We start from the raw sequence: 26,906 nt of genomic DNA on the forward strand, positions 1-26,906 counted from the left end.
CCCGAAGAACTACCGTGAGACCGGCTTAGCTCCGGCCGGAGCACTCTCCTTTGCTCTCTCGGCGTGCACTGCGCGTATGCACACACGTATACACACCACGCGTGTACACAGGCCAGGCGCCGTGGAATAAAGAAGTGGGAAGGGTACACAGTATGCCGTGACACGACCGAGAAGAATAAGAAGAACAAGAAGAAGAAGAAGAAGAAGAAGAAAGAGTAAAAGAAAGAGAGAGGAAGAAGGAGGAGAAGGGAACGACACGACGAAGGATGTGTGACTCGTGGGTGCAGCTGCAATGCAGCCCGGCTGCATTCAGTGGCACATACAGGACGATAGCTGGGCTTTTCGATGGTACGCCAGGATTATCCTCGCTGGCAAACAAATACCATGCAACGAATTTCGTAATGGTTGCAAGCATGACCGTGGTTCACGAGGAATCTTCTCTTTTTCCCTCGTTGCATGTGTGCACGATTTGATTAGGACTCTTATCGCGAAGAATCTTTCCAGATTTCTTCCTTTCTCTTTAAGTCGGGCTAGTTTGGATTTTCTTTTCGTGGATTTCCAGCCAGAGATGGCACTGCAGAATAATAGTTAGATGCTGAAGACTCCCGAAGGCTTTTAAGAGAAAGTTGTATATGGACGTGGTTCGGGTACGTTTTGACGGAAGATGAATCGTAATTGTGAGTGTACTAGACAACTGCCGAGAAAATAAAAAAAGATACAGGTTCTCATAAAGTTTAATGACTTTTGGATATCCCCATTCGCTAATCGTACGATAGGAGAAAGTATCTGCAACGTCGATACCCAGAAACGATGTAAGCTGTTTCCCCTGCTCGTGGATGCCTCGAGCCATGACACAAAATCGCCGACGAATTGCACGAAACACAATGTGTATCACGTTCAACGGTAAAATCACCGTTTACAGAGACACCCTGTACATCCTGGGGAAAGTCCAGCCATAAAGCCATCGCGAAAAAAATCTCTATCGGCGATATGGTCGCGCGGTGGATCGTCGTTCGCCGATATTCGGACGGGCCGACAGAGCAGTAAATTATCGACGATCCGTGAGCGGGAGAACGCGGGAGCCAAGCAAAAATCTCCATGCATAAATCAGCAGACTAGAAAAGTGCCGGACAATAATTACAGGCCATGGAATTTTACGAGAGACTGTCTTAACGCTCGGCCTGAAAACGAAGAACAAACACGACGGGTCAGTAATGATTCTTCGTCGCGTAATTCGCTATTAACTTAATCGTGCATCGATTCCTACGCTCGTTATTTTTTCCTTTCGGCTGAACCGTTCGTAAGTAAAGACAAGGGGAAAGAGAAAATGACGACAGGCGTGAAAAAAAAAAGAAAAGAAAAAAGAAGACTCGAACGAAGAGGAACGTGGATGCGGCCGAACGTAGGCAACTTTTTCTAGGCGTCGCGTAAGCAATCATCCTGCATACTTCGGATGAAAGAATAAGCAAATAGAAAACCAGCCGTGCCGCTCGCTACCAGCGTTGCAATTATATTTCCAGTGGCGCATCGTGTTGTGAAATTCGACATAATTTCGTCATCCTTCGGTGGAAAGGAAGGAAGAACGAGTCAAAGAGAAGGGATACGTTTAAAAAATTCATACGCGACAACGATACGGGAACATGCGGATTCACGCGTATCGAAACGAATGGCGTAGGGAGCAAAATGGCTGCACGACGCGGCTCCACCCACATCCTGATCTTCGCATGCGTGTTCCACGCTCTCATATATCGATCCTTTGATTCCTCTTCGGTCGAAGAATGGAGAGGAAAACAAAAGAGGCGACGCGGCAGAATATCGCGAAGCGTGTGCCTTGACAGGCGTCGAGATCTCCGGGGATTTCCCCGGTTTCACGACGCGGAAACCCACGTTACAATTTGTTTGCTGTCGGAAAGTACTTTGCACCATCTATAATCTTTCACGAAGTTTACTCCACGTAATCGAAACTATCACCATGTCTGTTGCAATTATCGTTACGATAATAACTCGACCGTTTTATCTACGGAAAATTGATCTATAAAAAAAAAAAAGACCAACGAGAAAAAGAATGAACATATGACAAAAAATTAGCATAAACAGCTCAAATACGTATGTCTCTGGGTTGTTAATATCATAATTAATGATAATAACGTATTTATTGAGTTAGTTAATTATGATAATGAGATTTGAAATTAGTAATTACAATATTATCGAGATTTTACCGTAAACACAAACACGACAGTGGAGGACCGATAATGCACGGAAAACTGAAAAAAAAGTTCTGACGAAGTTGTTTAATCACTTTTCGTCCGCGTTACGTTAAGGAAAAAAGGAAGAGAGAGACGCGCGTGTTGCGAGATGATTCAACGCGTTCGGCGCGAGGGTCGGTGGTGGACAGTTATGCAAGGGGCCGTGTTTGGCGCGTCCGCTTTGGCAGGTTCAACCGGTCTTAATCGCGATCGAGTCGACTTCGTCCAATCGAAACTAGTCAGGTTTCGGCTGGAAACGGCCCCAGACGAAGCCAACGTTTATTACCAACTATTTGAATATTAATAAATGATTTTCTATCGGCACGTGTTAGCTATCGTGTTTCGTACGACGCGCGTCATACTACGTTCACCATTTCTCGATGACTACTAATGAAACCAATCCATTTGCGTTCGTAAGTGATAGGATCTATAAAACTGGACGAAAAGTGAACGAGATGCATGCGTTGCAACGCGTGAAACGTACGTTCCAGAGCTCGTAATTGCTTCCAGATTTGGCGTGAGTCTTTCTCGCTCGATCGCATCGAAGCTAGGGCCTTGGTACGAGACGACACACAGATGCTAAAGTCGTTTCTTTTTGGCAACTTTTTGGAATAAGAGAAACGAAAAATTTCCTTAGATTTTTATTACCTTAGCATCGTATTAATTTATATTTGTCGGTAGACTTGGAGTTCAGAATTCTTTAGGATTAGAAGATAATTGTACGCCGATTCTATGAGAGTTGCAGGCTAAATAAGGAATTAGATAGTTTAGCGTTTCGTGAATCTGTTGAAATTCCACGGTGAAAGGATTACGTTGGATACTTATTCCATTTTATTGGCGCAGTCGATCATTCGAGCGGCTTTATATTCCCCTATAAATTGTTCCATAGTCTAAAAGCCTTATCTGCTACATAAATTAGACATTCAGGTGCAAATACGAAGAATTTATGCCATGCTTCGAGCATCTCAAGGCTGAGCGCATACATATATAGCAGCCTCGTTATCGCATCCTAATTATTGCACATTTTACCTGCCTCCTTTATTCCTCCTTTTACGCTATTCACGAATCCTTATTACAATCAAGGCTCTGTTCTTCGGTACTTGACATTTGTCAGGCCGTTTCAATACTCTCGTCCATTCACTCGTCGAGCAGCGAGTCGAATCTTCCAGCGGTGATTCGTCCGAAACGAAGCGTCTTCGACACGGCTCGACCGCGATCGGTAATTTGCGATTATCACGCATAATCTCATCGATTTCCAGAAATAAAACATATAGGAATAAATCGCGACTAAGGCCGGAATGAGACGTCCTCGAGGTAAGACTATCGTCGCAGCGCTCAAGGACGACCACGATTCGTCGCTATCCGGTGATAAAATGCGGCGTCCACGTGCGTGTGATTCGCTCGCGAATTCGCCTGCTGAAACGAGCGACGTTACATTCTCGAACATCTCCCTGTAACTCCCTTGCTTGTACGTGCGTATATTCGTGTCGAATGGATCGTTTCCTTTCCCCGCCACGCCGTACGATACCGGTTGCTCGTCCTCTCACTCTCGTCGTCCAGATCTCGATGATGTACGTACGCACAAGAGCGACTAGGAACGACATACTTTCATCGAATTCGATGCAGAAACGAATTTCAATCGAGTGCGATCGATAGAGAGCGAGAGGGAGAAAGAGAAAAAGAGAACCAGTCGAGGAACTTCTCGCAGAACCTCTCGAGAGCGTGGGTTTCTAATCGTCGTGGCTGAAAGTATACGAACGGAGAGAGAAGTCCGCCATTCTAATTAATGTTTACCGCTCGATCGGCGAATTATCTCCTCGACTGATTCAACGAGATGCTTAGGATATTTATATTTAGTTCTAGGAAAAGTCGATTTACAATGTATCAGTCTAATGCCGAAGCTGCGGTTCTTCGATTCTCTTCTTGCAATTTCCATATCGTTTTAAAGAACGTAGCGGCACACGAGCTGGAGGACAATTCGAATCATGTTGTTCTTTTGCCTTAGGATATACAAAATGTAATAGTAAACAAACTCCGGCTAAAACATTGTCACCGCTACATGCAACCGTCAACCGAAGTTGAATTTAAAGTTTCCGGTACTTCCCCAACCAGTATAAATAAACGAACGCGATCGTTAAGGCGATCAGTTTTCAGTCTCAGTCTTGAGCATTTTTATCAGCGATCAGTACGCTGTCTTTAACGAATCAGTTAGTATCGGGCGTTCTTATCGAACATTCTTATAACGACCAGTATCGAGCGATTTACGATTGACTCTGTATTTTGTATTGTATTTATAAATATTTTAAAAATACATTTGACGGCTTCAATAGTCTTGTCACTAATCAACAACACGACCAACCGTCCTCCACAAGACTATGCCATTTAATCGTTGAGAGGAAACTTTTAAGTGTACAGGCACTAGCCTCGATTATGTAAGCTTAAAGATTCACTTCGATGGCATAAGCAATCGACGCACAAGCGTCACTTGAAAACAGAATTAATTTGTGCACCGGTTGCGGCACGTGCTGGCGAGTTTATCTGCATAACGATCGCCAGAGGTTCCAGACCGCATACGGTCCCATCAATTACGTGATTCCTGTAGGTTTGCGTCGCGCAAACTGTTCTCGACGACAGCTTGTCTCGAGAGTACAGCGCTACACCATCACCGGGAGACAAGACGGATCCACAGGAGTTCAGGCTCGAACGGTCGGCTTGAAAAAGCATCGGCGAGATCCCTATCGGTTCAATCAACGCCGTACGAGGCTGTAATCGCGCTTCATCAAGACACGTCTCACGCCTGCTGATCGTGGGGGGCTCACGGTTTTTGTTCTTCCTTCGATCGAGGACAATATTCTCTCGATGTGTAGTCATCGAAATCGTGTAATTGAACGATCAACGGGAACGCTGGAATTCCTTTTTTGCATCGATCGACCGATGTATCGCACTTTTCATCGTAGACACGACGATCGACGGTAACGAGGAACCAATTATAAGAAACACGTTCTCCCTTCAAGAAGCAAGCACGACGAAATTATTACCAACTCCTAATGCGATCCCTCGCTTGCGCAATTCCACTCGTTGTCCCTAAAGGATTCTATTTCTTCGTACTACAAACGAACGAGCCACCGATCTTCGAGTCTCGAGCGTTAAATCAGACACGGCGGACGTTGCCAGTGAAACGCGTAAATACGGGACACGCGCGATTACACGCGATCCAAGTGGAAGACGTGCTTGCCACCTCACGAATGTCAGATGCACGAGGAGGCTGCAACCGGTCGACACGTCGAAGAGAAAGGATTTACCGGGGTCACCGCGTCTACGCGGCACGTCACAAGGAAGATAACCACCGACTAATAGGGTCACTTAGGCTAAAGCGTATGTGTTCAATCAAAAAGAAACTTTACCGGACAGGTTTCTTCGTGGCACGAGTATTGGTTGCAATATACCAAGCAATCTCAGGCTGAAGAAACGTTCGTGGGAAACCTGTAGCAAGTATCAGTCCGAGCGATCTTTGTCCGATCTTACGCCGTAAATCCACGTTCGAAACTTGCCAGAAGGTACTGGCTTCGTGTCTCGGAACCCGTATAAACGTGTGTCGATTAAAAATTCGTTGTCGCTAATGGTTGACGCGTAAGAAGAATCTCGTTTACCATTCGTGGCCGTCCAAGAAAAATACACGGCGAGGCCGCGTATGGTATTACGGAATGGGATGAGATGGATCGACGATCTATCGCAAAAAGCTAGATCGAGCGAAGAAACCTCGTGCTCGAGGCCTTTCTCGATTCGGTCCTTCGGTTGTGCGTCTGGTTCTACCTGTCGGATGTCGCAAGCCGGTAGCATCGGCTGGCTCGATTAAGCGATCAAAGATCGATTAAGCGAGCAGGTTTTTCCGTCGCTGTTTTCTAAAGTCTCTCCTCTCACTCGACGAGAAAATCGAAACAGCCGTACGATACCGTAATTGAAATAGCTGACGCCTTTTTGCCACCGCGGCGAACGCGTAACATCAACGTGTTCGCCGGTTACATGTCGGTTTAAGGCGAACTATGATAATGCGTCGGCTAGAAAGCGACCAGAGTCGTGGAATCGACTCAGGCTAATAAGACTCGATCAATTTTTACCATGTTGTAAACATGAAACAACGACGCAGCTGTTACCTCGTTTGGAACACTGTAGCGGACAAGCGTGGAGTAGAATGAGCGGTTACTAGTCAGACACGCGTTCCTAGCTCCTCCCTCCACTAATACATCGTCGCTGTGTCACGAACAATTAATTTCTCGTTTCAAGAACGTTCGATCTACCGTATCCCATTAATCATTCCTTTCGTTAGATCATTTACAGAAACAAAAGGATTACAGAAATCACGTTATTCACCCTTCAGTTTAGCATCCATTTAACGATCTACTGATTTTCCCATACGATAACCGATGCGGCATCAAAACCAGCAAGGAATAGCGAAGTCTCGAAATCAATTCCACGATCTTTTTCACGATATCCGCAGGCGAAATAGCTTTCACGTAATGTTTTTCAACATCCCCACCATAAAATCGAACGCAGTTCGTCTGCCAGGTTCGGGCAAATTCGAGTACGGAAATCAACGAACAGGTAGACATAATCCAACGAATCTCGTAATAGGTACCCTAATCCCATCCAGCTTTCTACATCGCCCGCGGCGGAGACTCGTTCGCGCGCGCGCGTTCGCTCTACGCCACGCCAAGCGAATCGCACGACGACGGAACACGCTTCAAGGGCCGAACGGTTCTCATGCTTTACCGATTCTTTCTTCGTTCCTACTCCCATCTACATCCCCTCTTCTTGGTTTTCGTGCGCGACCATTTCGATGCAAATTCACGACCAATGTATGTCGTCACTTTGCACGAATCCAGCGTATCGAGATACGTCAATCGAAAGTACCGTTTCATACTTTCTTCCCCGTTCCTCGTTGTTTTCTTGGCTCGGTCGACGATTTGGCGATAGGAAATTTCCAATCTCTCCCTTCGAATGGAAATGAATAAATAAATCCATTGCTACGAGGAAGCGACAAAATCGACGGTCTTTCGATGTATCGAACGAATCAGACGCTGATTTAGAGAATAAGCGTGAGTCCGTTAGGAGGTGACTTGACTGAATTCTCCAACTTTCTCAACGATCGTTGCGATCGGACTTCGATCGACGAGACACGTAGGCACCCTCTTTCTGATATTCCCTTTCTGGGACGTTCGTGATTTCTTATCAATAGTTTGTAAATGTTTTCATAGATACAATTAAAGAAATGAAATTTGCATAGAGATCTGATGTACCCACTAAATATTATGACAATTACTATGATTTTTTACGTATTACATGTGTTCCATATGTTTCAAATTTCTTATAAATATCCGGAGTCTACTAATGAAATTTCTAAGACATCCCATTACGACTTTAATCATCCATAGGTACGATACCTGAATTCCACCTGAGATCCACCAAGGAATAGAAATGTGATTTAATGAAAAATAGTTTAAATGCATACTTAAGTGTATACTTTGAGGAAAATTCGAGTAAAGTAAAAAATGAACACAGGAAGGTGCTCGACTATCTCGTTGTCTATTCTACCGATACCAAAAATATATCTATACGCACACGCGCCCAGTAAAATACGGCCAGGAGCAAGGTAACGAAATACGTAAACGCTGCGAACCTCTCGAACGTGTTTGCTCACGTAACTCGTACTAATGATACGTTAAATCGCCACGAGGGAGTAATTGCAGGGCTGTTGGTCGTGTATATGCCAAGTAAGTGGCTACAAGTAAGTAACACGTACGTATTGATACGTGATATGTTTCATTGGATACCGATGTGTATTATTCTTGCAACCGGAATAGCGATATTGTGTGTTGAACACGTTCGGGGAAGACAATCGCTCGTCAGAATGCAAACAGGGTGGTACGCCCGTGAATTCTTCCGACACCGTGTAACGCGATAAACACAAGGGGATACGAACGAGTGATCTATAATTATTGGGAAATCCGATACACGTGTCTCAATAATGCAACACCTTGGGTGACTGGCGGACTCGTGAATACCGCCTCCTGTTTACCGTAGCAAGCTTGTAATCTTTATTATTCGCTGGAAAGATTCAATATACTCGTCGCTCAAACATAAAGTACATACCAGCATGGTATTCAGATTTTGATCGATACAAGCTCTGAATTTAGAATCCAATTTATCGATGACGGAAAGACCTTTTATTCTATGGAACGGCAATTCCCATCGGGTTGACGCGTCCAATGAAGTACTTAACCGTTCCATACCGATTCCTTTGGCACTCAAACGACTTGACTCGAAAGATAATCATCGATCGGCACAATGCAGACGGCCTGACCGTAGTTTGAACCCATCTGACACGATCGTAACGCGATGAATGCGAACAGATAAAGGCTCGTGCATCGCCGGGCAAATTATAGTCGCGGCCGCAATTTCATTACGAAATCTAAGCAACACACGTGGGCAAGCATCGCCGATAGAGCGTGAGAGTCTCGAACTTTTCATCCGCCAACTTTTTCCCTTTCTTCCTTCTACAGAGTTCTTATTATCGAATTTTTCGAATAACTCGCCGCGAAGCGTAACCACCATTGGGCGTGATCACTTTCTTCTTGTCAGTCAATTAATACATCAACGCGCTCTCTTGTACATTTTCAGCTCCGACAACGTGGCTGCTTATTATCGTATGCTGTTTTACATCGTATGCTTAATATCATAATCATCGTCTTGTTCCGGAGTTTCCGTACTTCTTATTACTTTACGCTTTATAGCGACGTTTAGGCTTGTACTCGTAAATGCTGATCGATTTTTGCACGGAGAAACGTGTCTTTCAAATCATCGTTCGAATAAATGATTACGTAAGAAATTAAAGTGAAAGCGGTCGAAAAAAGAAAAGAGAAATTAACTCCCTGCGAAGAATTAATTTGCATAAAATTCGAAATTATACATATTCTTTGGCTGAAAGATTTTGAGGCCGTTGGAAAACAGAGAGATCAGACAGTAGAGTGGGTGCGCACTATACGGACACGCGTTTCTTTGGAAATCACGCTACTGATATGGGTGAAAATTGCAAAAGAACGCCTAAAAGTTGCTACGGGATTTCGTACGGAGTCAATGGAGCGCAATGAGCAAAGTCGGAACCGGTTACAATCCGTGTAATTGCCACGGTAAATTTAGACGAGGTGAGGAGCGAACGAGCAACTCCGCCGGTCTCTGTCCACTTTTAAAAGCGCTCGCAGCTGTGAGGAAACACGCTCGATTCAACGGTATAACAAGGCGGAGGTGGCGTAGGTATTCTATAACGTTTTAATATCCTTTTACGATAATTTACCAGATGATAAATCTGATTTTAATTTTGAACAAAGGCGATACTTCTCGAATAGAACGAAAATGAAGAAATAAATTCGTTGCTTCGAAAAAATCGTTGAGCAATAAAAAGAGATCGTGGAACAAAATAGAAGCAAGTGTAGAAATTGCAAATGTTGAAGGTTTGAATACCCTTGGAGAAGGTTGTACGAGAACTGACGACGAAAATCGATGGTGAAACTGGTGGTGGGCCGTGGCGAGATACGCGAACATAATGAAATGGTTGAAGGTGAAGGACGAACTCTGCAACCGGGTGATACAACTATTCGGTAATCGTCTTCAGTGATCGTCCTTGCGCGTTGTCAAGAAAAATCGATCACCGAGTTACTCAACTCGTAAGACAACGCGGAGAAAACAACCAATCTTTTATCGTAAATATTTTTGAACGTGTACATCGCACAATGAAACAAGATAATGAAGTTATGAAAAAATCGTCTATTCGCGTTCGTAAGAAGAGAGAGGAGAAAAACGCGAGATCGATGCAAAACCTAAAGCGGCGTCTCGAAATGGCTCGTTTAAATAGGTTAATGTTCCAACCAGAACAGATTCCGTTTCTGCATCATGTGTTAATCAATCAATTGTGAATTGAAACGAGCCTGCTATCAATGACCGTCACGATTCATTCAACGATCAAATATTTAGCTCGATTATTTCGAGATCCAGAACAGGCTGAAGAAGAGTCGATTTCTTAATATATATCGCGTACAGGCAGCCGCCAACCTCCGTTTCAAGTGAGTTATACCGCTCATTAATCAAAGGAATCAATGTGAATTAAGAAACGCAACGTGCCACCTGTCAAACAATTTCGCGAAATATAATGCGCCACTCACGTAAGCCGACGCGAGTTATTAGTTTCATTAATCAGCTGCAATCTGGCATTAACGTTAATGAAGAAAACCAACCACTACGGGTACCTGTTGCTGCCCCTTCGACGTGTTAATATCTACTGAATCGACTCATTGGACCGTTCAGACATATTTTTTCCAGAGTACATCCTTAACATCCTCGACATTGAACAAGTTCTCCTCGCTCCTCAGGTTTAACCGAGCGATCCAATTTTCTGTTTATTTTCTACACCATCTCTTTAATCCACGTGGAAAATTGTTAAATCGTTAGATTGATTTTCAAAGGCTAACTGTATAGATAAAATTGGAGTCTCTTAAGCGTGGAGAAAATGCGTGGTACTGTCTTCCGCCTCCTACTCTATCCAGAGTTAGACATTAAGCGCGAAAATCCATAAGCGATAGTGAAACTACTTGAATAATAATTATCAATACCATGGAACACGTATTAACTCAACTGCACCGTCAATAATTACTAAGCACTATCTATTTTAACACCAATTTACACCGCGACAAAAACTAATCTGAGAATCTCCTACGATCTTTCAAACTCTCAAGGAAACCAACGAAAACGAAAAACTGTATTTCTTACGGTCCTTTCTCCGCGGTGTGTAAAAACTTCTCTAGATCGTTGGTTTTTCGCTTTCCCTCGTAAAATCGAAGCAACCCGTTCTGTCATTCGCGTAACTTTAATCCAACCGAGAAAATGCGTTATCGTAGAGCAGCTTTCCGGGTCGATCCCCTATCGATTTCGATTTCTCCTTGAAATTTCTCCACTGTCGGTGATCCCCTGGTAGCGATCGGCGGAATGGCAACGCGCGGTGGCGGTAAGAGAAAGGAGAAAAAAAGGGGGAAAGAAGTGGAGAAGGAAAGACAGCGGCAGTAACAGCAGTCAAGACAGGCCAGAAGCGTGTGGCGGCGTGCGGTAGCGTGCACGTGTGCGTGCGTGCCGGCGCGACAACGCGCTAGATAGGATCTCTCTGGTTGGTATGCGCCAGAGCAGGCAATACGCGACACCCATACCGTGGTCGGAAACGAGCTGCAGGTTCCGTGACCCCGAAACCAGGGATACGATCTCCCGTTGATAGCCACCGCCTGGGAGAAAAGCTCGTTGTTCGATCGGTCTTGCTATATAGCACGCGAATCTAATTGCGCGATAGACGGCCAACATAATTAACGGATATGAACCGCTTTATTACGATGTCCGTATCAGATTCGGTCCAATACCACGAGACGATTGGGTCGATTTACGAGAAATCGAATAAAGTTTACACGGGAGGAGAAGTTGGAGGTACGAGCTTTCTAGTTAAGTAGATGGAAATTAGAGCGAAATCTATGGTTATGCGCAATAAATAATGCGAGCAGATATCGGAGTGGGTGTTATTGCGTCAATGCGTATGGATTTTTGTCAGTAAAAGGAATTCGACGGTATATATCTATTTATTGGTGTTTCAAATGATTACCGCCTACGGTTTTCAATTAGCGTCTAGCATCACGCAAGATATTCTGCTGGTAGCAGGAAGTGACGCGTTACCTACTGCATTTTTTCTTATCGACGTAAATTAATTACGCTTACACGTCCCGCGTAATTACGGGATCGTTTATAAGGCAACGAAACGAGTGTAAACTAATTAGTTCCTGTTTAGAAAGCGTATATTTTAGAAGCTGACACTGCAAGACACCCACACCACGCGGTACAATGCTCGAAACCTGTCTTTTGTCGTGATAATCAGAAACGCGCCGAGTTGAAAGAGCCGCGCGCGAGTGATATAAAAGTCGAACAACACCATCAACCTCTGTATGCATCTAATTACATCTAGATAACTGCTAATGACCGAAACTGCAGCTTTCAAGTTCGTGGTAAGTGTTAATCGCTTTATCCTCACTTCGATAGCTACGCAATGCTCGATAATATCTGGCTGTAGGCGGGTTCATCCTCTAGAATATAATTGGATGTAAACACGAACGTGCGATCCGATCGAAACGCCGTGCATAAATCATCGATGAAAACGCGGCATGATAATCTGTTGGACAGCGCGATGCAACCTGGTCGTGTCAGTGCATTATTGGCGAAGAATCGCGATACCGAACGATCTATACAAACACCCGTCACGCGTAAATGGACCGTCTGCCGATGCGCATAAAGTGGATGTACCTCGCAGACGATTGTGCTTTACTAACATGTTATAAATTCAAAGAAATCAATTGCGTCAAGTGGTCGTATGATAGTGAAAGTTACGATGCTTGCAAATATCCTGCATGTGATATTGATGATAATATATTGTAATAAGTTTAATAAATCGGAAGGCTTGTTGGACCGAACGATTCGTGTAGATATACTTTGACGAGGAAGATATTAAGGTAGAAATAGTTCGATTGTAGGCGGAGATGTGGCAAAGGTCAGCCACTTTTTTTTTAAATAGAACACTGCACGACTTCCGCAGCTCATAAATGAGTCAACAATTGTCAAATCGAAATTAGCTTTCATTCAAGTGTTAGCTTGGACACTTTCACGATTTCCGGCTTCTCTTCATTCATCTTGTCGAGTACGTGTCGACGGATTATATTACAGAATCGCTTGAAACTTATTCGCATGCAAAGTGTATTTAACTAATTGGCATTAGTAACAGGTATCTTATTGAAGCGACTATAACAAAATTCGTCAACACGTCGTAATTAATGTTAGAGTCATCGACCTAATACAAGGAAAACAATTCTCCGAATCTTGTTATATAAACCATAATTGTAAATTTATATCGAATTACTTGGTACATCTCATATCGAACGTGACTTATTCGAGCAATTTTCTTACTTTTCTCCAGAAATTCATTCTCTTGTGCATATCGACATGCAACCCAGCATCCGTAAGCCAATTTACATTTCGTCGTGCAGAAGCGATGCCGGCAGCTTAACAGGGATCATACGTGAACGATTCAAGAATCCTGAAGCCTGGAAGTTAACGAGCGCGCAGCGAAGATGCCGCGAGGATGCCACGAAGACACCGGTAAGAGGAATCGTTCGTACACGAGTGGCGTAGCGTGCAACAAGCAAACGAGTGATTTAGTCGCTTAGATCGAGGTCCGCATACCGAACGACTGTGACCGACTCAGGACGGATCGAGACCCCGTTGGGCCTCGAGGCCTCAAGGCCGGCGAGCTCGTAAAGCCAATTCGTGCCTCTCCCTCGTTCGACCAAGCGGATTTTCATCGCGCCAGACGAAGACGTGCATCAGTCACAACCTGCTGCAACCACTTCATGGCTACCAGCCAGTTGTACTTACGTTCCTCCAGAAGTACTCGTCTCGTTAATGTTAATGTTTGCAAATTGTGCGTTACGTCTGGGCATCGATAAAATTACAGCACGAGAGTGAACGTCGATACTGCTCTCTTTGACTCTGAGCAATTTTGTAAATTTTCATTGGATGATCAAGTAAGCAGAATTTACGAAGATTTTTAGGTAGATTCTGATACTAAATGGATTGGTAAAAGTTGAAAAAAGCTATTCGAAGCTGTCGCTCTTTTATTCGAGAAATTATAGATACGTATAATAATAAGCGCCTGATTTACTGGCTACTTAAAAAAGTAGCTGCGATCACCTTGGCAAATAACAGCACGCCATTAATCTCCGGTTAAATTCATTGCCCTATCTTTTTTCAATGGGTTTTTTCCCTTCCTTCTCGTCCACGCTAATTTATCGTTGTTAAACAAGCTATGCTTACGGAAAGCCGAGGAGCACAGATTCACGAGAAAGATAGGCTTCCCAGTGTGTCCGCGGAACGCGAAACTGTGGAGAAAAGCAGAAAACGCGCGCGCCCTGTAAATTGGGACACGTAGCGCGATTCCACGAAATTTTATCTGATCAAAGTCGCTCGGGCAAATCAAGCGCGGGCAGACACACGCTCGACGTTGGATCACGAGCTGGAAAACAGAACGACAATACATCTGATAACTGCATCAACACCAGCTGGCCGAGTTCGCGCGCGATCCATTGCGAAACAATCGAACGCGAGGCCTTTTCTACGATCGAACTTCGACATCGCGGTAAAATTTTTTACTCGTGGCACGTTAAAATACTCCGAAATTGCACGGCTCTGTGCGTTTCAATGTTTCCTTAAAGAAATTCAATAGCTTTCCTCTTCTTAATACTTTTCTGTCCTTCGATTTGCAAGCCTCTGCTTTTGCAAGAAATTCGTTATTCTTCTTCAATTTTTACCATGTCAATTAAAAGATTGTAACCCAATGAAGATTCTATGTTTAATTATCAGAAAAGCAAAGAGAGTTATTTAAACCAACTCATCCTTTTCCACCTGTTAAAATTCGACGCTCAATATCGCAGTGGTCTATCCTCTTTAACCGGCGGCCTTGCTCGCCCCCGTTAAACGGACTCAGCTGCGCACGTACATGAACTACCACGCATGCAATATCAGTGTGGATCGTCAACACACAGTCATACGAGAAACTTCATCCCCCACTGCCAGAGTCCTCCCCCTTGCACAGCTGCTTGCCACCCTTTTTCGACCCATCCTCTCCCATCGCCTACACCACCACCCCCTGCCTCCCTTTCAACTAATGACGTCATACTGCGACGTCGTTGATGACGTCATTGTTGTACCGCAGTTCCGTTCATCGATCGACGTCCTCCCCATGTCTCGTTCGTGGGTGGAAAACGGGGTGCCCCGATTGCTACGCTTTACCGACTGTTTTTCACGACTTCAAAGAGGTCTGTAGGTTTCGCGATACCGCATCTGACATGATTTGATTAGCCTTTGAACGATCCCTCAACACAATCGGAAGTTATTTCAGTCATAGTTAATTTTCGATAACGAATATCGTGATCCTGTGTGGAAATAGATAACTTGGATTTCCTCGAATCGGCTTGAAATTGTTCGAAATATCGCGACTAGGAAATCGAGAATCGTTCTAGCGATTTTTCCGATAAAGAATTTCCTTGCAATTACTCGAGAACCAGAAACTGTTTTAACGGAACTTGCCTAAGATCGGTGCGACTACAATGCTACCTCCACACTGGCCTTGACTTCTTCCGCGGAATTCACGCACCGCCCGGTCGACTTCTCGAGATTGTACGTTTCGATGGCCGGTATTCCTCACGTGCTTGAATAAAGCTCGAAAGACGAACATTATGCGTCACTGGTAATGGTAATGACTCAACTTTCGAGGCATTAGCGACGCAATACTGTTCTATACTGCAACATCTAAAGGAGAATTATAAATCAGTGACGAGAGATAGAATAGAAAAGCGTAGGAATTTATTAGTGGTATTGACGATAGCTAATCGACAACGCTTCATATAACTGTCCAGAGCATTCCCCGGCGAGGTCACGGCAAAAGTGCGATAGCTTTCTTATATAAAAATTAAACGATACGTTGCCTATGTATCGCAGAAAATGGATAAATTTACATATTTATAAAAAATACCTTCGAATATATATATATATATGAAGTCGGGCAAATAAATAGGTCATGTTGTCGATCAAGTAATCGAGAGATTAAAGATTAAAAATTGCCAGCGTCGTCAAGGGAAATATTCCTGGACTTGTCGAATTAAGTATACATATATTTCATTGACTATTCAAACGTCAAAGTTTAACAGCCAGCCCAAAATCTGTTAACCTCGGTTCACTCATAGAAAATGTTTGATTTGCACGTTTGTTAAGCCAACCAGATTACTGCGTTGAATCAATACAGACCGCCTCGTCAGTGGCACCAACTAGCTAACACACGTTCCGATACTCTTATTTTCAGGTCAGCTGGAAGACAATTACGAGGGATGAGAATTTCTGCGGCCACCAATGGAAAAACGAATTTTCAACGAATCATCCTGTTACTACGTGAAAAATTTTAGTAGAGAAGCACATGACAACCGGTTGCTCTCTGAGCAACCTATCCTCCTTTTCCCTTGACAGCTCTTGCATATTTACTTGATGACATCACATAGTTACTTACTTCGAGGCGGATAAAAGTGCCGTTATATTTACGACGAGAAAGTGAAAGAAATAGTGACCGCATCTCCGATCAATCGAAATCTTCCTTGCAAATCTTCTAACTCCTACTTTTAAAGAGTCATATACCCAACTATTGTACCTTATCACTGACTATTTTAACGATACCAATTAGCCAAGCTTCTACGTCTATTAATACATCCAAATATTCGATAATAATCGATCCTCATCAACATTCCTAATTCTCAATTACCATCGCCCTCCAATACCAATCACCCAAGCAACTTGGCACATACTTAATACCCACTTAGCAACACCCCCGAAATATCACCTTGAACTACATTCCAGGCGTCTTGCAATCAACGCCGCACCCACTCCGCCCCATTTTCTCTGTGCACAATCGATGGAAACTTTTTTTCATCGGTCGGTCATTCACCAAGGACTGGCATCGTATCGGTATTTACGTTAACACATCGGTACAAAAAGCTCGCGTCAAAGCACGCTCGCGATGCGTCGTCACGGCTCTGTTTTGGCACAAGCCGCTGCCACCGTTCGCCTCCACCGCGTCCCGCGTCATCGTTTTTCCGTGGTACAACGTCACGCGGAACCCAGCCGAGTCGCGCTAATCCTGAACATCGTTGTGTTCGCGTGTATTAAATTTAGCCACTGCCACGCCGCCTATTACGCGAGCAAACGGGCACGGTAATCCTTCCTGCTTATCGCACGCGCCACTACCGCCCTTCTCCTCCCTCCGCGATTTTCACTTCTATTTCGCGGTCCACGTCCGCTTTTCCCGGAAACGATTGCGCGACGATGCAACCCTGACACCTCCGCAAAAATGACGGACTCCACGTGACGCGTGAGTTCCAAGGTCGCGAATTAAACTCGCTGCTTCGCGTGAATGGTCAGTGATCTCTCGCTGATAGCAATCTAAAGGATTTTTACAAATTTATCAAACAATTTTGTAACGACAGATTTGTCGAGAGAAAATTATCGAGAGATCTATCTTTGTTTTAAGTAGGTGGTTTAAGTTTAACGGATAAGTAGGGGGGAACACTTTGGGATCCAGCTTTAAAGTATTATTACACTGTCTGATTGAGATATTCATGGTATTTATGGTACCATGTTACGTAAATAGTCAACATCTTGTAACTGACGCTTACTCGGAGAACCTCTCATTTATCATCACGATATCAGCGATCATCGGAGAACCTGTACTCTGAAACAGGTCTCCGATCGTTATATCATTCGACATAGAAAGTCTCTTACAAATAGATAATAAAAAAAACTATTCGAAATAGATTCACGGATCGGTTAAAAGTTACCTCATTTCCAACAAGCGAGACACCACTGTGATGGGAAAGTGATCAGCAACGGATTGACGCGTTGTTGATTCCGTGGTACGTATAAAAACTCTAACGTCTTCATGACAAGCACAAGCACAAGCACGTTTGAAATAATTTGGTAAACACTCGAAACTCGGTAGAGAGTCAACGGTTGTATTCACTGTGTCATCGGGTAATATCGAGAGACAGCGACGTGTTTCGGCGATCCGCGACGAAACGAGCCGCGTGGTCGTTCCGTGGAGCGTGATGACGCGGAAAACTCGAGAGAATCTCGTGACTGGAGGCGAAAACGCGGCGATATTGACGGCCCCACCGGTCGCCAACGACGACGACAGCGTCGAAGGTGGTGGCGAAGACGGCGACGAGGACGGCAATGCATAACGCCCGAAATAGCGTCGTCCTTGGCGGTGCGTGTGACGTCGTTGTGCTGTCGGTCGGTCGATGACGGACGGGGGCGGCGTAGTGACGTCAGAGTTAATGTCAGAGAGAGACTGGCAGCGTCGCGACGCCACGGAGTTTGCGCGCGAAAGCGGCGTCGTGCGTCAAGTTTGAATGAAACTAGCCACCGCGAGGGAATACTCGCTCACCTATCCACTTCGTTATGTATTCTTTCACAGGACGGACGACTGGCTGGTTTCTCGAGGCTGTGATCGATTAAAAAGACACTCGACTATGTAAATCTCGACGGACTGATTGCGTCCGTGTAACGTAATCAATGCGCAAGCAAGTTTACCGTAGGTGGAATTTCGGGACGCGTTTTACGTAGACGCGAAAACGCTGCACGCGACGTCTGACGCGTGTTCTTTACCGAGAAACGCAGGAAACCGGTGGAAATATATTATTACATTGTGCAGAGTATACATATCGCCCTTACCGACCGGAAACATCCATCAATCGAATGCTTCAGCCGAGATTCCGTAGCGCGAAAACGCGTGCTGTAGCATCGTAAATAACGAAAGTAGTTTAAATCCGACGAATATGGCGATATGGTAATTATATTCCACGAATAATTAGAAATACTATGCGTCAAGTCGGGAGAATTTTCACGAAAACATGAATTCTTTCGGTGTTAACGATCGATCCTCGGATGGACGGCGCGTAACGGAGAGAAATTATAGCTTGCCGCTCGAACGGCGTCAAAACTCGCGCGGAATACGTTTCCGCGCGGTGAAATCTATTTCAGGTGAAACAAGGTCGCGCGTCAGCCAGTCGCGTTACACATTTTTACTCGGTTCGCCCGAATTACCATAAACCTGTCGAGCATGCGGCCCAGTCTCGTCAAAGCGACGTTACGTACGTCGCATACGACGCTTCAATTATACATTTTGTTGCCTTTCTTCCAGGACGTCGTGTTTCTTTCTTTGCCCCTTCCTCGAATCGATGCAATGCGCGATCGCTATCGATCCGTCGTTAATCAACCGTGCTAAAACACAACGAATCAAGTCCTCCCGGTATTTATAGCGCCACTGTCTGACTACTGACCCTTTCACTGCTGGCACGCGCGTTCATATGCATCAACGTCACTTATCGATCCTAGAGTCATTATGCGAGTCACAATCTCATTACGCTCGACTCGAGTAATCTCTCTTTCTCATAGCGAATGCGTTCTGTATCCGGCGGGCGATCAGGTTCTGCCGGTCCCGCGACACGGAGAAACGCGTATGCAAAACAGACCCGTCTACGCACACGGATGTTTTCCAGACTTCGTTCATTTTAAACGCTTTTCCCTTGGAGATTGTACTCGTTCGTATGTTTTCTGTCTCATACTTCCATCGTACGTTCGCGATGATCATGCAATTGGACGTTACGCAACGTTAAATTACTACGAGCTGGTTGTTTATCGACGAGTATTGGTTTCCATTAATTATAATTATCGGCCAATACCGCACAGCTCTTTTCTTTCCCGTGAAACCCGCTTCGAAACGTGTTCGTTACACGCTCGATGAAAGTTTTTCACGGCACGAGTCACATCGAGTGAGGAACCGTTACATAATTGAAGAAGCGGCGTAGCATTTATGCAATATGAATCGTTCAGAACCGCCCACCTAAGCAGCGTCTTTTCACCCTCGTTCCTTCGGCCCGCGAGCTCCTGAGGTCGCTTCCTGATCGCATGTCTCGCGCCGGAAATAACAGCCTATTTCCTCCCACGCATAACCGCAGCCTCATGAAAAACGCAACGCCGCAATCGAGCTTAGTTTCCAGCAAGAACCTGTCATCGCCTGATGACATCGGGCCCCTTCATTCGATGCCTCAATGTCGATACCCCGACAGCGTATTTCCATAATATTTCTACGAGATTAATTGTGCTTATGTACTGTGAAAAGTGAGAAGGAAAACAAAAATACAGAAAGATATTCTAAATGGAACGAACCAACTGATTCACATAGATTATCCTATGGTACTACACATCGTAGTACCAGATCGTCGCGAACGCCTTATACATTTTAATCGACAGGATGATTCACAATGCCAAAGGTGGTATCGAAACGAAACGCTCTCTGTTTTTCAATCTACATTCCGGGAACGTGGACGTCGAGTTAGACGCAGCGTCGTGCACGCGGGTGACTCGTCGGTCGTTCATCGTTCTAGCACGCCGAAAACGTGAAAAGTGTAACGGCACGTGATGCATGGCGTCTTCGTCGTTTCTTTGGTCGCCTTTGTGTCCCAGCCAAGCACCCGCGGATCGCTTGCCTCGCACGTATATTTAGTTTGCCCAGTAAAACAATGCAATTGGCCTCTAGGAAGCGCTGTCCGTACCACGGGCACTTGCCGTCAAAATACTATCCAATTTTACGATTCTACGAACGATGCCGATTATTTTCACTTCGTCGCTTAACGATTTCGTCGCTGATCGATTGAATCGTTCGATTGCACTTTCGTATACCTGACCTCACCGTTAAACCGTTACGCGAGCTTTTTACGTCGACCAAAAGGAAAGAAATCGCGAATTTTCAAGAAATCCATGTCGAATCCAAGATATCTTCGTTAATCCGCGTTTAGGTTCAATTCTATACGTAGATGTTTATTAATGGTTTTCTACGATAGCGTAGTATTACCTATCATAATAGGATATTATCCTTTACTTAGCGATCTAAGTGTACGCCGTGCGCACCCCTATTATGAATTACCAATATAATAATTATTCATAATAAAATAAATTACCTCTCGCCTTTACGGGTTATAACCGAGCGAGGACTTTATCGTCGATTACGGGCAATATCATTATAGAGAGGAGGACTGACGGCGACGCTGCGCGTTCACCGGGCTTTTAAAAAGAATTAAGTAGTTACAGACGTGCCAGCTCAGACGGCCAGCGATGCACGTCTCGCTAATGTCTGAGTCTGATTGCACCTAACTACTTGCGCTGTGAAACGGCAACCAGTGCGTTATTCCGAAAGCCTATTACTATTAACGTAATACACTCTCACGACACGTGTCACTTGGTTACCCGTAAACCAATGATTTTCCACGGACAAACCATTCTCGAGCCGAGAGTTTCTTTATGGCCAAGAGAAGGGAAAACGAGAGAGACTGTCACCTCGACTGATTAGATTTCTCGATCTCGATATGTTTATCAACTCTTGCTCCCCTGGGTTGACCAGCGTGTTCATTTTTTTTTCTCTTTCTGCCCCCACGAAGCCTGCGTATATCGCAATTACATGCCCACGTAACGGTCAGACTGACAGCCGATCGGCTATCGATAGCGCGATGGCGACTTTTAACGGTGCCGCGACACAAGCAGGCATTTAACGCGCGGAAGTCATAATCGTTGATTTACCATTGTCACGGTCGTTACTCTCAGGCGAACGCGACAATCGGTTTTCGCAATTCGACTACGCAGCCACAGGGCAACACTCGGCACAATGCAGCCGAACCAGCGACCGCACCTGCACTCGCTCGCTACACGCTGGTTATATTTGTTCGTTCGCGTACTCTCTTCTTTCCTGCGCGGACAGGTCTCGTGCGGGCCAAGTATGTACGCGGAAAAGAAACGCCTGCCATGCACTCGGCCGACTGCCAGACTATATTTACCTTAACGTACTGATTACACCTGTAATGTGTCCTATCGAACATACAAGCTATACCGAATCGAACGTTTATACCGCTCTTGAATATGGAATCTGTCGCTAGGTCTGAAGAAACAAGGGCGAATGAATAATTTATAGGTGCGCAGATGGTTCCACAAAACTGATTTAAGTTCATTCGTAAAGATTTAAAGAACTGCGAGAAATCGAAAATTATTTCGAGAAGGGAGATGACGACGATGATGGTGGTGATTTTAAAATAAAACTAACATAGGGTAGGAACATAATGGATAAAATGTTCGCGACTGAAAGTTGAGAGCTAAGCTTTTCTTTTGGAAAAGAATTGATCCGTTCCCTTGGAGGAACGTTAACGGCCAATCGGCGAGTTACAGCCTCTAGATCCTTTTCACAGCTCGAATCGATTGGCTAAGATGAAACGACTAGAGGGGGCAATTTGTCCCTTCGCTCTATCGTTCGCACCTCATCTCCATTTCGCTCGCTCTTTCCTCTTTAATGCCATACCCAATAGCCTTCTTCATTTTCCTAAGAGCGCACACGCGAATTTATAGCGCACACTATTGTCTTTAGATCTTTGGTCGATTCGATCGACCACAGTCTAAAGCTCTATCATCCAAACTATCCTTCGTCGGCGAAGGACAAATAAATCGAATCCGATTACGTATCGACAAGCAATTTAAAATAGTACGTGAACATTAATCGCCCTAAAATGAAATACAACACGTCGATCCATCTTCTTCATCGATAATCGTCAGTAATCCCACCGTCACCACCACCATCACCACCACCACCACCTTTTAACTACAACCAACCAGCCATCAGCGAGCATTGTACAATTTCTTCGTAAACGATGAATTTACCAACTATAATAGGACGGTCCCAAGGTCTTTGTTTTATTTTCACCCATTTTTTTTTCTTTTTCTGTTTGTTTTCTTTTTGTACTAGGTGACTTACACTTGTTCCAGTGATCGTGACGTTGAGCCGCGTGATGCTCGAAGTTCCGATGATGGTCATGATTGTTGTTAGTATCCGCCGCAATGGTGACCGGGTGGTACGGTGTAGTCGGTAGATGGATCGTCGTCGATCGATCTGGTTGATCGTGATCGCGATCGTGATTGTGATCGACGACTAGATGCCTGCCAGTGGTAGCACGCTGATGGGTGGTCGCAGCACTAACTGCGGCTGCTTCCGTGGCTGTATCCTCCACGGTACGCATCGCACGTACGATCAGCACTATAGCGCTTCGTTTTTAGTCGTTTCATTCACCAAATCCAGTCGTATAATCCGGGGATCCCGCCTCGATCCCGTGACTCCCTCTCTTTTTCTTTTCAAATGCCCACGGCGGCGCGCGAACGACGATCGACGGCCACAACGACCGCGACCATCCTACGACGAACGATCTCTCACTCTTTTTTCTTTCTCTTTGCTTCCTTCTTTGTCGGCCAGATTCTCGCTCCTGTGCACGGCGCGGCCGCGCAAGCGCGCACGTGCGCGATCAGAACGCTAAATGGAAGAGCGAGTTCGAAAAGTTACACGTGGTTTGGTATGACAACAGCTGATCTCGCGCCTTCTCCCGGCTCTCGACGAGATAACGCGATAATCGCGCCAAGTTTGCGATGTTTCAAATCGATGGATTGTCTGGGTATTACACGACACAAATAACACATCGATATTCCAAATCGTTTTAATCGTCAGTTCGTGATGATTACGATTGATCTCTCGATGATTTAGGCCGTTTGAGGATGTTCGTGAGGCAAAAGCATCCGCGAGAAACGAGTGAAGTGGACGAGTAAACGATGATGAGCGACGGGTGAGAGTGAAAGGGGATAACTCACAGTCGATAATTCTCACGGCTCGTAAACACCGAGTGTATCAGTCACAGGAATGTGGAATTCCTCGACTGTATCATTATCGATGTAGGTGAAAATGAGAAACGGGATAATAAACAGAACAGGTACGTGCTTTATAACGTGATCCAGCCGAAAGTCGCACACACACAACTCACCCATAACACACGAAAAACAGTGGATGACACACGTGTATCACCGACCTGTCTGCGTTGTCGAAAGGCTAGACGAATCCTTCCGGAAAACGTCTTCGGAGGTCAGCACTCCACCGAGGAGCTCGAACACTTCTCGCATGCAGAATTCTGTTATATGTTGCCCACGTTCGCTCGAAATTTATCGTTCCTCCGTCCCCATGGGCGACATGGTTCTCACTGTTATAGTCGTGGCGTTCTTCAAAATTATCGTCGAACTGTTTGAATCGATGTTATCGACGAATCTTTCCCGCATCGGCTCGTCGTACACCGTTCTTTGCGAATAGCAGCTCCCGAAGCTCTCGTTCTCCAAAAAAAAAAAAAAATATCCAAGCGGAACGATTCTTTGTGCCGCGTTTCGCGAGGAGCACAGCTCAACGTGGAAGCTGTCAGAACGTTACACGAGGACACACCGTAGTCCCGTACCCGCGGAACCACGCGCGTTCGAAACGCGCTAGTAGCCTCCCTCTTTCTGGTTGGTCACGCGAAACTCAAACACAAACGTCCTTGGCTGCACCACCTTTTCTTCCTCGCTAGCGTATGTAATCCCCAGTTTTCTCGCACTTGACACGCTCTGTCTCACGATTCACGATCCGTTTAGCACACGAAACTGATACACAATTCGTTGACAAAACGGATCAAAAGAAGCCGTGACAAGATCGATGGCCGCGAATCGACAACGATTCGCGTTATACGTGAAAATTTGAAAGAGAAAGAAAGGAGAAACCGTAGAGAATAAATAGAGAGAAGAGAAAGACAGAGAGTGAAAAACAGCGCGGACAAGTTTTACAAGAAAACGATACGCTCTCGCACGGGTGGCCGGCCGCCGCGTAACTGAGTCCGGATCGCGCGCGTTCCTCCGCTATATTAAAACCGTAGCGTGTGTAGCGACGGCGGCGGCGAACGGCGCTAACGATGACGTCACCTTTGGACGTCATAAACACACACGACAGCAGCCGGCGGATCGATGGACCTGGCTCGAGTGAGCGTCCCTATTGGCCCACGCGGCTGATGATGCCGCTATAGTGACGTCAGCACGCCACCTACCGATCACCCATCTCCCTCCACCCGGATATCCAACCCCACGCAAGTCGACCTAATCCAACCCGACCCGACCTAACACCGGTACATGGATCATCCTTTCTTCTGTTTCTTTTTCTTCGTATCCGCCTTCTTCTTCTCCTTTTCTTTACTTCTTGCTCTCGATTCGTTTTTTCGTAAAAGGAACACTCTCTCTTTTCGATGTATTTTACGCTCTCGATAGCTTATTTCCTTACGACACCTCCTTCATGGTCGTCGGTTTATTTCCATCTTCTGTCAGCGTCTATTTTCCGCGTTTGGCGCTCACTTGGCCCGCTTCCGTTCATATTCTGAGTTCACCTGGTAGTCGTTCGACCAGCGTCTTGGCACCAACGATCGCTTTTGAATTATCGATGAGAGGGGAATTAAAACAGACCGTGGAAACTGATGGATAGAAATGGAACTTGTGCAATATCGTTTGTTAACCTTCCTTATTCGGATTCCTGAATTATCGGAGTGATCGTGGGGCAAAACGATAGTCAATGCTCTAACGCAAAGTGTTAAATAATCGTGAAATATGCATCGAGGAGCTATAATTTGTTATTCAAAATTTCGTAAAAATTTAATTCGTAACGTAATTAGAATTTTGTACAATGTTTCTTTCTCTCATCTTTGGCCGAGCAACGTGTGCGTTACAAAATTTATCATTTTACAGAATGAAGCAATTCCTAGTAAACAAGAAAATCGATACGAAGCCGCTTAAGTTGTTCCGACGTGACGCTCTATGTATATACTATTATCGTGAACGACGCTTTATTTCCTATAAAAATCACATAAACCACACGTTTCGCAAATACTCTCATAGCACGATTACATCCAAGGAAACTGTCTGCATCTTCATGAAGAACCATCCCCTTTTATCATTCAATTCATTCTTTTGATCTTACCCGACTCATCTGCAATCAAAGGTATCTTTGGAACCCGATCGATTTCCTCTTTTAAATTTCATTCTCGGACCCACCATAGATAAACTACACCATAAATCAGTCGAAGCGTAAACGACCTCTAATTACGTCGATACGATTTGCAATTATTTACCTCCGGCCGTCAATCTAACGCGCTGTTTATCCGTCCATCAATGGACTGAACCCCGGATTGACGCACAGAAGCGTGATTAAATGAACACGGAAATCCACAAGCTGCTTGACAAGCATGCGGCCGGAAATAAAGGCAATTAACTGCATCTTTTCGAATCGGTGACAAAACTACGTCATAATTTACCCTCGCACATCGGCTGCGCCATCGTAATTGTCGTTTCTATGTACGTGCGCGTGGGTCACCGATAGACAAAGACGTCGGCGTGAGAAAGACGCAAGTTGGACGAGGATATCAAGCAAAATGGGGGATGAACAGAGATGAACGGACGTGGAGACGATACACGAGAGATAGAGACGAAAGCATGGATTCACCGTTATCGAGGAGTGCCGACGTCGGTCTACTCTCTTCCGCTCTCGGCTCTCCACCACCTCTGCAACCTTCATTCATGCATCAGTCGAGCTACCCCGCAACTCCCCTCAGTGCTACCAACAGCCCCTACCCTCATGCAGCGGCCCTGGTGACTGGTGCACGCGTGGCAAAGCGGAGGCGTAAGCACGAGCCGACGTCGCCCCAGTTAATCACCCGTAAGACGAGCTCTCTTCGACACGTGACGAAACAGCAGTATCGTGTCCGCCACCTGTGAAACGAGCACTGATCTGGAAGAGGCGAAAGAGAAGGATAAGGTCGTTCGATCGGTTCGCCGGACCGACTCTTTGGTGAGAATTCAGCCGCAACGAGAGATCCCTATGAGCCGAGCAGGCACAGCCAAGGAATTCAACACGGCTGTTAATTCACGGAGAATATCGTCTGTAAGAAAAGTAAGAAAGTTGCTACTAGATGAATTAATTAAAAAGGAGATATATATCTATATATATATATATATAGAATGATGGAGAAAGATGGATATTAATTGACCAGTGCGTTGAGC

The 26,906-nt window shown here is 45.2% G+C and overlaps 1 protein-coding gene across 4 annotated transcripts in view; it reads right to left on the reverse strand.

The window, feature by feature from the left end:
• Positions 1-24,729, reverse strand: part of LOC100642535 (probable nuclear hormone receptor HR38) — a 56,439-nt gene extending 31,710 nt beyond the window's left edge. Inside the window, exon 1 of one of the 4 annotated variants that reach the window (XM_012315322.3) lies at positions 23,873-24,729. In XM_012315322.3, the coding sequence (XP_012170712.1) occupies positions 23,873-23,963 (91 nt within the window). In that variant the 5' untranslated portion in view covers positions 23,964-24,729. Of the gene's footprint in view, positions 1-17,758; positions 18,186-22,776; positions 23,843-23,872 lie in introns of those variants that run through there. The other 3 variants (XM_012315321.3, XM_003400042.4, XM_012315323.3) reach the window with 3 other exon arrangements.
• Positions 24,730-26,906: the final 2,177 nt, after the last annotated feature.

The sequence above is a fragment of the Bombus terrestris genome, chromosome 13 (assembly GCF_910591885.1).
Source record: "Bombus terrestris chromosome 13, iyBomTerr1.2, whole genome shotgun sequence".
NCBI lineage: Eukaryota > Metazoa > Arthropoda > Insecta > Hymenoptera > Apidae > Bombus > Bombus terrestris.